This window comes from Sesamum indicum, linkage group LG3, assembly GCF_000512975.1.
Source record: "Sesamum indicum cultivar Zhongzhi No. 13 linkage group LG3, S_indicum_v1.0, whole genome shotgun sequence".
NCBI classification, from domain to species: domain Eukaryota; kingdom Viridiplantae; phylum Streptophyta; class Magnoliopsida; order Lamiales; family Pedaliaceae; genus Sesamum; species Sesamum indicum.
In genome coordinates, this window is record NC_026147.1 from 19,094,622 (window position 1) to 19,111,496 (window position 16,875).

Sequence of the window (16,875 nt, forward strand, 5' to 3'; positions counted from 1 at the left end):
AAATCGTTACTTAATTCGATGAAATAAGTATGGAACCTGCTAAAGTCGTTTTTGTGAGAAACCAACATCATGTGAGAAGCACGTGAAGTCGGAGTTATTATTATTATCATTATTTTTTGAAAAAAACCAAGTAAAAAGTAAAAAAAACATGTTTTGCCAAGAACAAAATCCCAAATTACACCCCCTATTTAGTTGTTCATATCAATATATTTTCTTGTGAAATAAAACTGTTAGTAATGTCCTAGTGCAACAAATTATTTTTTAAGTAATTAAACAAATCAAATTTTCTCATGTATTCTTTTAAATAATATATGAGATGATTTATAATTGCTTGTAATTTTTTTTATATATATTCTGAGAGTACTATTGTTATATAATTAAATTCAACATATTTAATTTAAACAAAATTAAAAAAATTAATTTTTTAAAAAAATTCTCTGACGGGCAAATTTATCGTAAAAGTAATTTCATTTCGTTATTACCATTCTTTTCTAATTACCAAATCAAGTAAGGAATCACCGTTTCATTTCCTTCTTTTTTTTTTCCCCTCGATTCAAATTTTTTTCTCATTCTTGCGCGTGCAAATTATTGAATACGGAATATAAATATAATTTCTTTCCCATCCTTATTCCAATATATTGAAATTCATTTTGTTTCTAATTTGTTTTTTGGGTTAATATTTTTGTAGGTGAGCTTTTGATAGAATTTGAAATAGCATATGGTTTAACTTAGAGAAATAATTTACAAGAAGAATTTGAGAAATCAAATAGAACGACACCGTATTTCTTGTATTCGCTTCTAAAACCCTCAAAATCCCAAACCCTTAAGCCCCAAACTGAAAATAACAGCAGAAAGAAGAATGGCGCTCTTCAGAACTCGCTTGGCTTCGTCATCTCTCCTCCGTTCAATTCTTCATACTCCTTCTCGATCTCTCTCTTCCGGTAAGTCCCTTTCTCTCTCTCCACATATACGTATAACCGTATATATGTCAGTAATTTTTTCTTTTAAACTTTGATGCTTATATTCGTTTAATGTAGTAATTTATAGTATTGATGGATGTATATGAATTACGGAATTTAATGGGTGCAAAAAGGAGGAATTTTGATGGACGGTTTCAACTCGTGGATTGATTTTACAAGTGGGTTCTAGAAAACAGAAATGGTGAAAGTGCAAAGTTTTTAACATTCTTGTTTGGATCTGGGATTTAGCTGATGACGGTGGAGGAGAAGTGCCTGAATGGATAATTTTATTCACAGCTTAAAGTAGCTCAAACTCCGTTGACTATGATGCTTTGGCTAGGATCAAACTAGAAGTGTGGGTGTTTGTGTAGCTTCTAGTTAGATGATTACTGGTTGCTAGTTAGTTGGTGATGTCTTGATATTCCTTATGTAATTATAAGAAATATAAAGACTGAAGCTTGGAATTAATCTATTGACTAATTCATCATTCTTGCTCCTTAATTGATTCGTTTGTTGAATGCATAGATCGCGATTCTTTAAATTCTGGGCTGGCACAAAAATTTTGTGATGTCCGACTTAATTGATTGCTATGCCCTTATAAATGGTTTATCTAACTATTTACCTTAGTTTCTGCTTTCTTTGATTTAATATGTGATTTACCACCTGGTTTATGACATTTTGCATATTGTTATGTCCTGATCTGCAGTTGCAGTTGAGAATGTGGAATCCAAAGGGATGCCATCATGGAAGTCAATGATGGCCCAGATGTTGACGCAGGACATAAGCTCCCATGTCGGAAGCTGTATGCCGCTGTCGAATATGCGGATTGGAACCCTCATCCACAACATTGAGATGCGACCAGGCCAGGGCGGGAAACTTGTACGCGCAGCGGGGACCTCTGCTAAGATACTTACTGAGCCCAACAGGTCAACCAGGTAAAGGAAAATAGTTACAAGTCTTTGTATCTGGTTGAGTAAAATGAATCAGTATTGATTATCTAGGTGATTAACAAAGAGGCAGAGACATAGTTCAACTTCCAAGACCAATAAAAGTTCAATGTTGCTGTGCATTGTGGTTCTGTATTATGAATTTTTTGTGTGTAGTAATATTGTCAATGTGGAGAAGAAAGGACTTGACTGAAGAGCATTTTGCCAGAGAAGTTTCATAAAGTTAGAATTTTAAGTTTGAAGTTCCAAATAGAGCTCAACAGATTGCAACTAATATGTTCATACGATATTACTATTCATGGACTGCGGTCGATGAGATCTATGAGATTGACCAGCCACCTGGGCTGGTTTGGCCATTTTTGTTCAATGCTAAGCAGTGGGCATCCATTCGTGCTTTGCTACTCACTTTGAGGGAGGAGTATTGGTATATTAGGACTGTAGAAAGTTAGAAATGTAAAGCAAAATGTAAAACAGTACAATTAATGGCTCGTGTTGTGCTTCAGAGATTGAAACCTCTCTTTCTTTAAACTTGACTAGGAGAAAATGGCAATGTCAGCTCATACTGTTTACTTGTTAGACAATTTGCAACGCATCCTCTTAGTTGCTGTTGGTGATTTCCTGTGGAAGATTTTTAGTAAATTTGCATCCATTATGTAACATTATAATTGTTGATATGCGTCATTTCTCCAATATACTTCTGCACCATGTAATGATGGTATAAGTGTCTTGATTTGCACTCTTTGTGTGAACCTTCTTTTTTCTTTCTGGTTACATTAGGACACTGTAAGTGTTATGTCCAAGCTCAGAACTATACTTAAGCACCTGCTTGTTACATTATCCACTGCTACCCTGCAAATCTGAATGCTGTCATACCGATTTACAACTACGAAGGCTTTATGCTCTCATACTGTTAATGCAAAACATGCAAGGGTTATCGGCAGCTTATTTTGTTTTTGATTACATGTGGGGTTTCTATGTTTATATTTTCTTTCTGAATTAGTCCTTTAGTTTGCCTTTTGATTTTGGTTAGGTATTGCGAGATAAAACTGCCATCTGGAGTCAAGAAACTGATTGACAAGAGATGTTGCGCTACTATAGGCACGGTCTCAAACCCTGAACATGGAACAAAGAAACTGAGGAAGGCTGGGCAAAGCAGATGGCTTGGCCGGAGGCCTGTTGTGAGAGGTGTGGCAATGAATCCAGTTGATCATCCACATGGTGGTGGTGAAGGAAGGAGTAAGAGTAGTGGGAGTCACGGCCGAGTCTCTCTTACCCCCTGGGGGAAGCCAACTAAGTGTGGATACAAAACTGCACGGCTTAAGAAAAGGATGTAAGGGATCTTCTGAACAGGTTGGGTGCTTCCCCTTTTTGCCTGAACGTTGTTCATTGATTTATATTGATGTACTTCCATTATCAAAATGAAGCTAAAGAAAAATGATGTAGTGGTGCTATGAGGCTATATGTTCCTCCAAACGTTACAAAATTTTCTCCGACACATTACTCTGGGTAGTCATTCCATTTTCATTTCCACTACTCGGACATGATGGCTTTCACAGAATTACAGTTTTAAGGTTTATGTTGTTGATTTGTCATTGTTCACTTAGAATATGATGTCTATCAAGACTGTATTGGGCATTAGCGGAACATAAAACTTCGGCCATTGTGATCTTGCTTTGGGGTTGTAATTGTAGGTGAAATTCTGGACCTATAGATCCATGCAATATCATTAGATTCAGACGATGGGTGACCGGACACGTTCCTCTTATCCAATTTCCCGTAGTCGAATGGTTGTGCTGTGGAAAAACCTCCTGAACTTCAGGCAATAACACAACAGTTTGTGGGAAAGCTACATTTTCTGTCAATTTTTCTTGTCTGTTGGAGTCTTGTTTTGAGTCACGACAATTCTGAGCAATGCACGAATCAATTCAAATAACTCTGAAATTATACTGAATTAGAATACCATTACTGTGCTAGTTTTATATTAATTTTAAAAATCTATTTTTCTTTTCTTCCCTATTTTTTTTTTATTCAAAAATTTGCCAAGTCATTTAAATGTCAACCAATGAGGTCCCAACCCCAATTTAAATGTCCACGTAGGAGCCACGTGGAAATTTCCAGCGGGCTTGGTATTTTTCCGGCGAAAATAGTCCTAAAATTGAGCAATTCAATTACATACATGACCAAATCCAAACTCTAACAAGTTAAAGGACTAAAATGGGATTTAACTATAGTTAGAGGACCAAAATTGCATTTAATCCAATATCAAACTACTGAAATACTGGTATCATCGTGTATGATTTTTCGATCCATATACAAGCTCGACTGCCGCACATATGAAGCACTGAACCTCCATACCTACTCACGAGCAATAACTACAACCTGTTTCCTGATGTTGCGACCGGAGAAGAACCCGACCAGGGCGCTTGGCGCGCCTTCAAGGCCTTGGGCTATGTCTTCCACATAAGTAATTTTCCATTCTCTTATGAGCGGCACAACCGCATCAAGAAACTTGGGGTAAAGGTGGTAGTGATCGTGAATCACAAACCCTTTCATGCATATATCTAATTTTGGTTGTATATATATGTAATATCAAGAAGATAACATCCCAAATTATTCACGATGTTGGAAACTATTTTGATTTTATTTTGTATTCATTTATTTGAGAGGGGAATGTTAACAAAGAAAAATCATATGTTTGTGACGAAAAAGAAACCTGAACTAGTGGGTTGAGAAAATTAATTAAATTGCAATTGTGTGATTAATAAAATTAATTGAAATCACCATTGTGCCTAACTTTTGTTTTTTCAATGCATGATTAAAGTCAATTGGGGCATAAATTAATGGAGACGCAGTCATTATCTCACTATACTTCTAGATGACCGTCCCAATTAATCCTAAATCGTATACTATATAATTTATCTTGAAAAGTTCTTTTGAATAATTAATTATTTGTCGATATCTATCAATTTATCTATATTGTAAAAAAAAAACCCCTTTATCGTATAAATTTTTGAAAACCTACATTTACCCTTTAATTAATTTCTTCTGTTAAGAAAAAAAATGATTATAATAGTAACTTGAATATTTTTTAATGGTTGCATAATTATTTTTTTTTTCTCTCAACACACTATTCTATATTTTCTTTTCACCTTCCCCATGTTTTTTTTTAATCATAAATGTTTATATTTTTAAAAAATCCACAATTATAGTTTATTTTTTTTTTGTCTTCCACCTTACCCTACATTTATTTCTTCTCACAAACTTCAATTTCTTTATCCTCACCTTATACTACATTAATATATTTTCACAATTTTTTTACACTATGATTTGTTTTTATCTGCTCGAGAACACTGTGTGCAACAACTACTACTAATTTAAAAGAAAATATAAAATAAAAATAGTATGTAATAAATGGGATGTTCTTTTGCATCATCTTGAAAAGGAGAGGGAGCTTTTCGTAAAACTGACAAGGAAAAAGCCTAAAGAAGAGCAGATTAATTGGCGATGCTGTCAGTTGCCCACCTTGTTATGTGCACGTGAACAGCTCGTGCAGTCATTAACCACATACAATTAAATCAAAAATCGTCACTCCACCTCTTCAAACTCAAATTTTCTTTTCCTGAGCATCGTCAAATTCGTCATACCAAATCAACAATGATTCTCCTGCTGATATTAGCTTTACCGGTCATCTTCATGTACCTTTTCCACAAGAACAGAAAGGCAGCAAAACCCCTTCTCCCGCCTGGTCCTCCAGGGCTGCCTTTGATTGGAAACTTGCACCAGTTTGTCACCCCCACCAATCTTCATATTCATCTATGGAAACTTTCCAGGAAATATGGCTCCCTCATGCACATGAAGCTAGGCCCTGTCCCAGTTCTCGTAGTTTCGTCAGCAAAATTGGCTAAGGAAGTGATGAAGACACAAGACTCGGTATTTTGCAGCAGGCCGAAGCTACTTGGGCAGCAGAAGCTCTCCTACAACTGCCTGGACATTGCCTTTTCACCCTACTCTGATTACTGGAAGGAGATGAGGAAAGTCTCAGTTGTTCATCTCTTTAGCATCAAGAAGGCTCAATCCTTTCGTCCCATTCGAGAAGATGAAATCTCTCGCATGGTTGCGAAGATTCAGGCCTTGGCTTCTTCATCCGATCGAGTAGTTGTCAACCTAAGTGAGATGGTCACGGATCTGGCGACCACACTAATATGTAGGATTGCTTTTGGTACGAGATACGATGAACGGGGATCCGAAAGCAGAAGGTTTAACAAGCTTGTGCGTGATGCTCAGGCTGCGATGGCCGATATTTATGTATCTGATTACTATAGTCTGTTTAGTTGGGTGGATAAACTCACTGGAAAGCTAGCTCATCTTGATGCAACTTGGAAAAGCTTGGATATGTTCTACCAAGAGCTTATTGAGGACCATCGTCATCGTAATAGGCCAAAGACACTGGAGGAGGAGGAAGAGGAGGAGGATATTCTTGATATCCTGATTCGGCTTAAAGAACAAAACGTGCTTTCCAGCAATCTCACTTGGGATCACGTCAAAGCAATGCTAATGGTAGATGTCCATGCTTTTATATATGCATAATTTCTCTAGATCGATAAATTGAGGTTAAATTAAATAAGTCCCCCAGGCAAGTGAAAACATGCATAGGAAAAAAAAAAAATCAGAGATGTGTATCGTGACGCAACTTTTGAATTTTTAGAATAAGGGGAATATGACTCCTTGACGTCGGAGACAGAGAGATTCTTTTTGAAAAAGTTTAGGAGAATAATGTTGAACTTTATTTATTTATTTTTTGGTGGGGTTGGGGGGATTGTGATTGATATGTTTTTTTTTAATAATTTTTTTTCATTACTCTATACAGGATATATTCATTGCTGGAATTGACACGAGCACAGCCTCGATAATTTGGACCATGACTGCTCTGATGAAGGCCCCCGATGTCATGAAGAAAGTACAAATAGAAATAAGAGAATTGGTAGGTAGGAAAGGTGTAGAAATCACAATTCGAAGAAGCAGTAAAAATGCAATCTTGTTCAGAGAAATCGCCTTTCAAAGGCCCAAACTCCATTTCTGTTCAAGTGTTCTGTTACAGTCGAAATGAAGAAGACGATCTCTCCCTTTTAAATAAACTGAATTACCTCGCAACTGTCTAACTAATCCGCAACTAACTAACATGCTTACGTGGACCTATAGCATGCCGAATAAATGACATAAGCCCATGACTGTACAAAAAGGCTAAAATACAAAGGAAGGCGTGAATGCAAAAACGCGATTCTCTTCTATCCGTTGTCCAAGGGATGAACAACAACATCAGCAACTCCACCACCTGCAGCAGCTTGATCTTCCATCCTGTTGCATTGGGAATTCATGTCAGCCTGAGTTCCAAGGATTCCAACAGCCCCCCCACAAGTGGGAACGGGGGCAAAGCACACAAGGCCCAACTTGGAGATGAATGAACTGAAGAGCTTGACAGAAACAGATTTCGTGAATATATCGGCAATTTGAGCAAGACTCCGAACCAAAACAGGCATGATAAATCCATCCTTATACGCATCACGAACAACGTGACAATCAATTTCGATGTGTTTCGTCCGCTCGTGGAAAACTGGGTTCGCAAGGATATGGACTGCAGCTTTATTGTCACATGAAAGTGAAATCGGCAAAGTGACTGAAACCCCAAAGTCAGTAAGCAAATACGACAACCAACGCAATTCACATACCGTGGCTGCTAAACTCCGATACTCAGCCTCGGCGGTCGAACGAGACACAGTCGACTGCTTCTTAGTCTTCCAAGAAAGAAGAGCCGGCCCAAGGAACACACAAAAACCAGTTAAAGAACGTCTGGAATCAGGACACGATGCCCAATCCGCATCACAGAAAGCCTGAAGTTCAAGAGAGTTGGCAGCGGGAAAGAACAGACTTAACTAACTGCTGTACAAAGTAAGATCAGGCCTTGTGAAGCTGAGATAAAGTAATCGTCCGACCAAGCGCCTATATGAATCAGAGGTCGGAAGCAGAGAACCAGTGTTAGAGCTCAACTTGAGCCCAGGTGGCAGAGGCGTAGCAGCAATTTTAGCATCAGTTAACCCGGTGTCAGCAAGAATGTCCATCACGTATTTAGTTTGAGCCAGATAGATCCCTTGCGAATTGCGAGCAATCTCCAAACCCAGGAAATAACGAGCTTGGCCAATGTCCTTAATTGTGAAGAGTTGATGCAGGTAGGCTTTAACCTTCTTAACATCATCAATGTCTGCACCTGCAAGAAGTATGTCATCGACATACACAAGGAGTGAAATCAAGCCATTAGCAGTGTGTAAAAGAAATAAGCAATGATCATGTGCACTCTGATTGAAACCAAATTGCTGCAGCTTCAACGTCAATTCGACATTCCATTGTCGCGAGGCTTGTTTCAGGCCATACAACGAGCGTTCCAACTTGCAAACGAGACCAGAATCCACTTTATATCCAGCAGGAGGTGTCATGTAAATGTCCTCCTGTAGGTACCCATGAAGAAAAGCATTATTCACGTCCAATTGTTCCAGCACCCAACCCCGAGCTGCAGCCAAAGCAAAGAAAAGTCTAATGGTAACTGCCTTCGCCACAGGCGAAAAAATCTCTGTGTAATCAACCCCCTCCACTTGATTGAAGCCCTTCGCCACGAGGCGTGCTTTACATCGCTCAACACTCCCATCTGCCCGTAGTTTAATCTTGTACACCCATTTCGAACCTATAGCTCGTTTACCTGCAGGTAAAGTTGTCAACTTCCACGTCTGATTTCGTTCCAAAGCCTCCAACTCAGCATCCATCGCCGCCCTCCACTCAGGATGCTTCACAGCCTCTGCAAATGAACGAGGCTCTTGCAAGGTCGTCAATGATGCTACAAAGGATGAGTAACTTGCTGAAGTTGGGAGCAGAGAGATGGAATTATTGTGGCACACAAAATCATCCAACCAAAGTGGTTTGCGGGTAATTCTGGTGGACCTTCGAAGAAGAGGTTGGCTGCTTGAGACACTGTTATCTTGCTGAAATGAGGCACTGTCATCATGTTGAACTCCACTAGCAGACATAGGTGTGGAATCAAATGGTGCTGCAGATACAAGTGGGCTTGAAGCAGTGGCCTGAGTATCCTTGTGACTGACCCCAGCTGTGATGGTTGGAAGAGGACAATCAAGCGAGTCTGCAGCCTGTTCTTGGGCAAAAGGGAAGACCAATTCATGAAAAACCACGTCTCTAGAGACAAAGAAAGTGTGATCCTCTAGATCGTACACTTTATACCCCTTTTGTGTCGGCGAGTATCCAAGAAATGTACATCTGTGAGCTCTTTTTTGAAACTTAGATTTGTGTGGGTTGGTGTTCGTTGCAAAACAGAGACACCCGAAAACTTTAAGATGCCCGTATGTAGGTACAGTGCCAAACAACAACTCGAAAGGAGTGCGCCAATGTAGAATGTGTGTGGGAGTTCTATTCATGATATAGGTAGCAGTCAATATTGATTCACCCCAAAACCGAAGCGGTAGAGCAGCTTGAAACATTAGTGCTCTGGCAATGTTGAGCAATTGTCTGTGTTTTCTCTCAATTCTCCCGTTCTGTTGGGGAGTATAAACACACGACGTCTGATGTATAATCCCCAGCCTTTGGCACATAGTTGCACAGTGTATATTCAAAAACTCGGATCCATTATCCGATCGAATCACCTTAACTTTAGCTGCAAACTGTGTTTCAACCATAGTGATGAAGGTGTGCAACGTAGAAACCACTTGATCCTTTTGTTTAAGAAGATATGTCCACAATGATCTACTATAGTCATCCAAGATCGTCAAGACATAATTGCAACCCGTCAAGGTGGATGTCTTGTATGGACCCCAAACATCCAAATGAACCAGCTCAAAAGGCGTAGTAGTGTGCGAGTCACTGTATTTAAAAGGAATTCTGGACTGTTTTGCTTTGGGACAAATTTCACACTTCATTTCCAACGAATTACTCGAGAGATTACATTCTTGAATATGTTTGATAGCTGCCATAGAGGCATGCCCCAATCTAGCATGCCAAAGATTCTCATTACATTCAGAAAAAACAGTACAAGATGTAGGGGAAAACTTGCAAGAAGAAATAGAACTTGCAGAAACAGGGGCCTTCACAGTATATAATCTTTTGTGCAATGTTCCCTTGACCAGCACCCTCTTAGTCACCTGGTCCTGCAACACGCACCCAAACTGATTGAACATACAACTGTAGTTCCCTCCATTGCAGAGCTGACTTACAGAAATAAGATTGACAGAGAAGTTTGGGATGTAAAGCACTGACTCAAGTCTAACATCATTTGTCAAGTTTACTGAACCAACATATGCAGCTGCTTTCTTTGATCCATCAGGAAGATAGATGTAATGTGTTCGAATAGGAACAGAATATGACTCAAAGTTTGATAAATGCGCACATATGTGATTTGTAGCCCCAGAATCAATTATCCAATCATCCATTCCAAGTGTGTTAGAAACAGAGGTATTACCTGCAAATTCCTCATCAGATTGAATGTAATTCACAAAGCTTGAAATAGGATCTGATCTCGTCTCTTTATTCTTCATAAGTTTCAGCAATTCTGCCACCATACTGACAACATCCGTTTGTGCATCTGCTTTGGTTGCCACCATATCTGTTTTGTCCACCTCTTTAGTGTCTAAGTTCCCTGCAAAATTATAAGCTCCACCGGGTTGTTTCTTCCTCTCGTTTAGTGCTTTATACCACTCAGGTGCACCGTGTATTTGAAAACAAGTTTCCTTCAAATGTCCCTGTTTATGGCAATGAGAGCAAAGCAAGCCTCGTTTATCCTTTTCGAACACTGTTCTGCGCCTCTGTACTTGCCTACGCGGTCCTCCACTGTCTCTTAAAGCCACCTGGTATGCTGTATTATTGGCATTGTCAACAAGGTTCATCTGCACACTACGTTGTTGTTCCACAGCAAAAGTCATGGAGAAAGCCTTCTCCAAGTCAGGTAGCGGATCCATCATAAGTAATTGGCTCTTTTCTTTATCGAAAGTCTCATGGAGCCCCATGAGAAACTGCATGAGTTGTGTGGCACTGTTCGTCTCTGCGATAGCCTTGTTTATCCCGCAAGAACATCCTCCACAAGTGCATTTAGGTGGCGGTGATAGGCAAAAGAGCTCATTCCATAGCTTTTTCAGTTTCGTCAGGTAACTAGTTAGTGTCATGTTTCCTTGCGAAATCGATGAAATCTCCCGCTGTAACTGATATATCGTTGGTCCAGTGCTACAGCCATATCTTGCCTCTATCTCCAACCAAAGCTCACGAGAAGAGCTCACATACATAAAGCCTTCTACAATTTCCTTCGAAATCGAGTTCCATAACCATGAAGTAACCATGAGATCTGCTCTTCTCCATTGTTCAAATAGAGCAGATCCTATTGCCGGTCGAGGAAAAGTTCCATCGATGAAGGCTAACTTCATCTTGCAGCCAAGAGCGACATAAACCGCTCTACTCCATGTCAGATAGTTGGTGCCAATCAGAGGTGAAGAGGCGAGCACAAAGCTCGAATTATCGGAGGGATGAAGGTACAAGACATCCCTTTCATATTGATCGGTCTCCAGTGTTCGAGAATCCGCCATGACCAGGCTTCTAATCTCAGCAATTTACAGAAAACAAACCGTAGAACTGACGTATCAAGAGACCTTCAAAATGAAGGCTCTGATACCATGTAGAAATCACAATTCGAAGAAGCAGTAAAAATGCAATCTTGTTCAGAGAAATCGCCCTTCAAAGGTCCAAACTCCATTTCTGTTCAAGTGTTCTGTTACAGTCGAAATGAAGAAGACGATCTCTCCCTTTTAAATAAACTGAATTACCTCGCAACTGTCTAACTAATCCGCAACTAACTAACATGCTTACGTGGACCTATAGCATGCCGAATAAATGACATAAGCCCATGACTGTACAAAAAGGCTAAAATACAAAGGAAGGCGTGAATGCAAAAACGCGATTCTCTTCTATCCGTTGTCCAAGGGATGAACAACAACATCAGCAACTCCACCACCTGCAGCAGCTTGATCTTCCATCCTGTTGCATTGGGAATTCATGTCAGCCTGAGTTCCAAGGATTCCAACAAAAGGTAAGGTAGATGAAGTATACATTCAGAACCTTCCCTATCTGCGGGCAGTCATAAATGAGAGTTTGAGATTGTACCCCCCAATTCCACTAATCCCAAGAGAAACAATGGAGGATTGCATCTTAGAAGATTACAAAATTCAAGCCAAGTCGATGGTTTACGTTAATGCATGGGCCATTGCAAGAGATCCCGAGTACTGGGAAGATCCAGATACATTCTTTCCTGATAGGTTCTTGAATTGTGATGTTGATATAAAAGGACACCATTTTGGGGTACTTCCGTTTGGTTCTGGCCGGAGAATCTGCCCCGGTATATATATGGGACTTGCAAATGTGGAGCTAACGGTAGCAAATCTCCTCTACTCTTTTGATTGGGAATTGCAGTCTGGAATGCAAGAACAAGATATTGATACCGATTCATTACCTGGAATAACCGTGCTCAAGAAAAATCCACTTCTCCTTGTACCTAAGAAACGTGTTTAGCTAAGTTTTGGACGAATTGTGGGAAACTGCGAGGCTTATGAAAAGGATACAAGATGAAACTAATGGAAGAAAAATGTACGTGGTGCTATGAAGGGTAATTTTCATTTTCATCCTTGCGTTTATAACTCAATTGTTAGATCATCCCATGCTCTGCAATTTCGTGATGCATCCATTCAGCCAATTTTCTCTCCAGTTTTAGGACATTTACATAATAATAGACTATTTATATAAAAATCTAGGACATTGATGATTAACCAATAATCTCAAGAGAAAATCAATATCTATGGATTTGATCATACTCATTGCTTTCACAAGTTTTTTGTAGAAAAATATTTTTGTTGGATTCGACACCCATCACTAATCGAAGGAAATGGGATCTTTCCTTTCAGCTTTCAAGACAAGGATTGAATTTTTCGCGAGGTTTAAAAGCATTTCTTCTTTGAAAGACAAAACTTGAATTGATGACTTCTAATGGACAAAGAGAAATAATACAGGGGATTATAGAGTATTTTTTTTTTCTTTTTATCATAGGGACTTATTTAAATATTTTGAATATTACAGGGATAATATGGATTTCACCCCTGTGGTGTTTATATTTGGAGTTTAATGTTTAGTTTTCTTATAAAATAGTGTAAATACATTACAGCTACAATGCTTAAGGTTATAGTTATAATTATAACTAAATCAACTATTCAATGACAAAATTTACAGAAACACCCTTGAAAAACATTACACTAACACCTTTTAAGGAGTGTAACATTAATTTTACAAAAAAAAAAAACAAGAAATGTTTGTGTAATTTAACCTAGATTAATTTGCCAGATAATTGTCTTAACGGACGGTATAGAACTGCACATATTGTAACCTACTCACGAGAAACCACCACAACCTGCTTCCCAATGTTGCGACCAGAGAAGAGCCCTATCAGGGCACTCGGCGCACTTTCAAGGCCTTCGGCTATGTCTTCCAAATATGTAATTTTACCTTCTTTTATGAGTGTCAGAACTGTATCCAGAAACTTTGGATAAAGGTGGTAATAATCGGGGACCAGAAATCCTTCCATGCGGATTCGTTTTGTGACAACGTTAAACAAGTTTTTCACGCCTTCAAGCTCCTGAACGTCGTACTGTGAGATCATCCCACATGCAGATATTCGACCATGTAATCTCATGTTGAGAAGCACTGCGTCAAGCATCTTTCCCCCAACGTTGTCAAAGTATATGTCGATGCCATTAGGGAAGTACCTAATCAGAACGACAACAACGCTGAGAATTTTGTCAAACTATATGCCCGAAAGGACAAATGAAAAGTGAACTCCAGTATGCAAGATTTCAGGCGTCCTTGCCTCAAAGTAACACCTTTTCGTGAGAATATTGGAATTTAGGCCTCTACGAAGAGCAAACGACGGTTAAGGACAATGTCTTTCTTGGGACAAAGAAGGGAAGGCAAAATGCTAACCTTTTCAAAGCTGCATTGAAATCAGGTTCTTCTTTGTAGTTAAATGCATCGTCGAACCCAAATTTGTTCTTCAGAAGATCCACCTCCAAGATGGAAAAGATAAAAGTAAAATAAAGAAAATTCACTACAACAGAATTTGGGCACTTTTGCTATACTAAATACATGACGAGGGTAATAATCACAAGATAGAAGACACAAATAAAGTACAATGTGAAAAGCAAAAGATGAATCATAAACCTTATGTTTGCTCCCTGCACTTCCAACAACATAACAACCCGACAGCTTTGCAAACTGCCCAACAAGCTGACCAACAGCTCCAGATGCAGCAGAAATGAAGACAGTTTCTCCTTGTTTGGGAGAACAAATCTCATAGAAACCAACATAAGCAGTAGCTCCAGGCATACCTTTATAGTAGAGACAAATTGCATCAGATGAGCAACCAATCAGTTGAAAATATGGAACAAGAAACATGAAGGTTTAACAATTTAACATGTGAGTTATCGTTCGACTCCATTTGGAAAGGCGCAACCATTGCATTTCTTGTATTCAGACTTTCATTAGTCCTTTTCTTGTACTGAATATGTCAGACTGCAATCAAATGCTCAAATTTACGTCGACTCAAACTAAACATGTATAACATCAAGGAATCAACATGTTTCTCTCTTCTTGAATTCAACATAATACTCCGGTTTTGCACGAAATTATACTTCATGCGTTCTTACGTATCCACCACGATTGCCAATGTGAAGAATCAAGTTTCGCAAGATTGATGTACCTTTAATGATGAAAGTTCCGCAAGTAACTCACCAAGAATTCCAGTATAGTAGGAGAGCGGCACGTCCATATGCTGAACTTTGAAAAGACGCTCTGTCGATGTAATAATGGTATACTCTTCCCATGCAGTCATACCCCAAACCAAGTCCCCTTTCTTGAAGTTTGGGTGAGAAGAATCAAGAACTCTGGCCACTCCATATCCCTGTAAAGGCTGTATGATACAATTCAAAATGGAGATGATCAACCATATATGATATAAATAAACAACTGGTTAGCTCATATTCCTGTCAGACTTAGTTTCTCAGATAGCACAAAAATGGAGAATTGTGGCTATAAGTAGCACCAACAGATACCATATTTCTCAGAAATCAAATATAATATGTCTCCCTTGTTACAACACATAATTAGGGAAATTGTTGCTTTGACCAGGTTTGGCGAACCAAACCAATCACAGTGCACTTGTCATTTGGTTAGTCACTTTATTTGAACTGTACACCAATGACGCGTTAAGTGCATTAGAATGGCCATATAATTAATTCAAATTTAGCGAACCTGGATCCGGACTAAAATTTTGGTACAAATAATAAAATAGTCACAGAATAGACTTATAAAACATATAAAAGCTTATAAGATGTTCTAAAAATTGTTTATGTTATCATAATTTATTTTCAAAATATTCAAAGAAATATTCTTCTCCTAACTTTTATTTTACAAATTTAAAATAATTATTGATAAAAATTCCAATATATTTGAACTACATGAACAAAATTTAGGAGAAAATGTTTGTTTACATATTATTTGTCTTTTAACTGAATGAACAAAATATCCACATTAGCAAAGTCCAAAAATTAATATAAAAAAGGTATTTTTAGTACAAATAAATAAACAGAATTAAAAAAAAATTAAAATGCATATCAATAATAAAAGAACTCAAATGAAAACCAATAGTAATTTTGTCTAAAAATAAAGTAAGTTAATAGTTGATTTTATTTTAATAAAAAATCGACGGATTCTTTTTTTTTAAATTAAAAAGAAAATTAATTGATTTTTTTAAATAAAAATTTATCGTAAGGAGTCCCGGTATATTTCTTCCCCGTAAAATTTTTCTTAAAACATCCCTTTCTCCTCTATAACAAATAATCAGAGACAAAGACAACAAAAGTAAACTTTTACACAGTTGCACACTGCTTTGGCTGGTGTACTCCGTGCATCAGAACTAGTACTTTCACCAGCCAGTAGAACAGGCAACGATCCTCTTATGTAACATGGTTCAATTGGGAAGTTATGGATGAATCAATTATACGATAATTGTAATATAGTAACATGTGATTGTAGTCACAGAGAATAACTAACTATAAAACGTGAATATCACCTCCACATGACAAAATTTTCCTAATCCATTGTTTTATCCTTTCCACATATGTGGGCATAAATATTCCGTTTATAAGTTAGTGGCGAATTTAGTACATAGAATTTTACATTTGATTTTCTTTTTGCAAATTTAGTCCCATATTCACAATGTTATTTTTCTTTGTACCGTAATAGATATTATTTTCATTATGTAACTATGATAAAAATTGTCAAGAAAATTTGTCAAAAAAGAACCAAATATGAGATGATCATGACTACATTTGTCCAAAAAAGAAAAAAAGGACTAAATTTGTGAATAAAGTAAGCTATATAATCAAAAGTGCTAATGATCTAAAGGTGGAGGATCTAAAATGTAATTTTACATATTTATAATTTTGTGAATTGTAATTGCTTCAGACTGAAAAACAAACAGCGGAACAGGAAAAAGACGAACCAAAGCAGGTGTGAAGGAGTCGCCATAGCTGCCCTGGAGAAAGCTCATACGGGTGCGCATGTAAGGGTCGCAGGACAAGTAGAGATTCTTCACCAAAACAGCGCCGTTGCAGTCTTGGGGGACCTTCAGTGTAATCGTGGAGGTTTTCAGAATCATATCTGATTCTTTTGCAGAAGCCTTAACGTAGTCCCTCAGAATTATTTGTTTGTTGCGCACTTTGTCTCCCATTTTCTCCTAATTTCTTTTGCTTTTCTGATGTTTCAGTGTGTGCGGTGTGTGTGTGAGTGTTTGGGATAAAGTGGAAAATGAATGAGGAAAATGTAGATGC

At 38.1% G+C, this 16,875-nt stretch overlaps 3 protein-coding genes across 4 annotated transcripts; 2 read left to right on the plus strand and 1 right to left on the minus strand.

The window, feature by feature from the left end:
- On the plus strand, positions 790–3,879 carry LOC110011669 (60S ribosomal protein L2, mitochondrial-like). The gene is made up of 4 exons (XM_020692216.1): positions 790–941; positions 1,666–1,894; positions 2,937–3,256; positions 3,598–3,879. The coding sequence occupies exons 1-3, from the start codon at positions 860–862 to the stop codon at positions 3,238–3,240; spliced, it is 615 nt and encodes a 204-aa protein (XP_020547875.1). The 5' UTR covers positions 790–859; the 3' UTR covers positions 3,241–3,256; positions 3,598–3,879.
- On the plus strand, positions 5,358–12,511 carry LOC105159010 (cytochrome P450 71B36-like). Its single transcript, XM_011075940.2, has 3 exons — positions 5,358–6,463; positions 6,774–6,900; positions 12,033–12,511. The coding sequence occupies exons 1-3, from the start codon at positions 5,561–5,563 to the stop codon at positions 12,509–12,511; spliced, it is 1,509 nt and encodes a 502-aa protein (XP_011074242.1). The 5' UTR covers positions 5,358–5,560.
- Positions 13,216–16,858, minus strand: LOC105158816 (2-alkenal reductase (NADP(+)-dependent)). 2 transcript variants are annotated; one of them, XM_011075696.2, is made up of 5 exons: positions 16,548–16,858; positions 14,777–14,945; positions 14,207–14,373; positions 13,970–14,052; positions 13,216–13,755 (listed from the first exon to the last, which is right to left on the minus strand). In XM_011075696.2, the coding sequence occupies exons 1-5, from the start codon at positions 16,773–16,775 to the stop codon at positions 13,377–13,379; spliced, it is 1,026 nt and encodes a 341-aa protein (XP_011073998.1). In that variant the 5' UTR covers positions 16,776–16,858; the 3' UTR covers positions 13,216–13,376. The 2 variants fall into 2 exon arrangements, with proteins under 2 accessions (XP_011073998.1, XP_011073997.1); XM_011075695.2 differs by having other exon boundaries at positions 14,777–14,954; positions 16,548–16,857.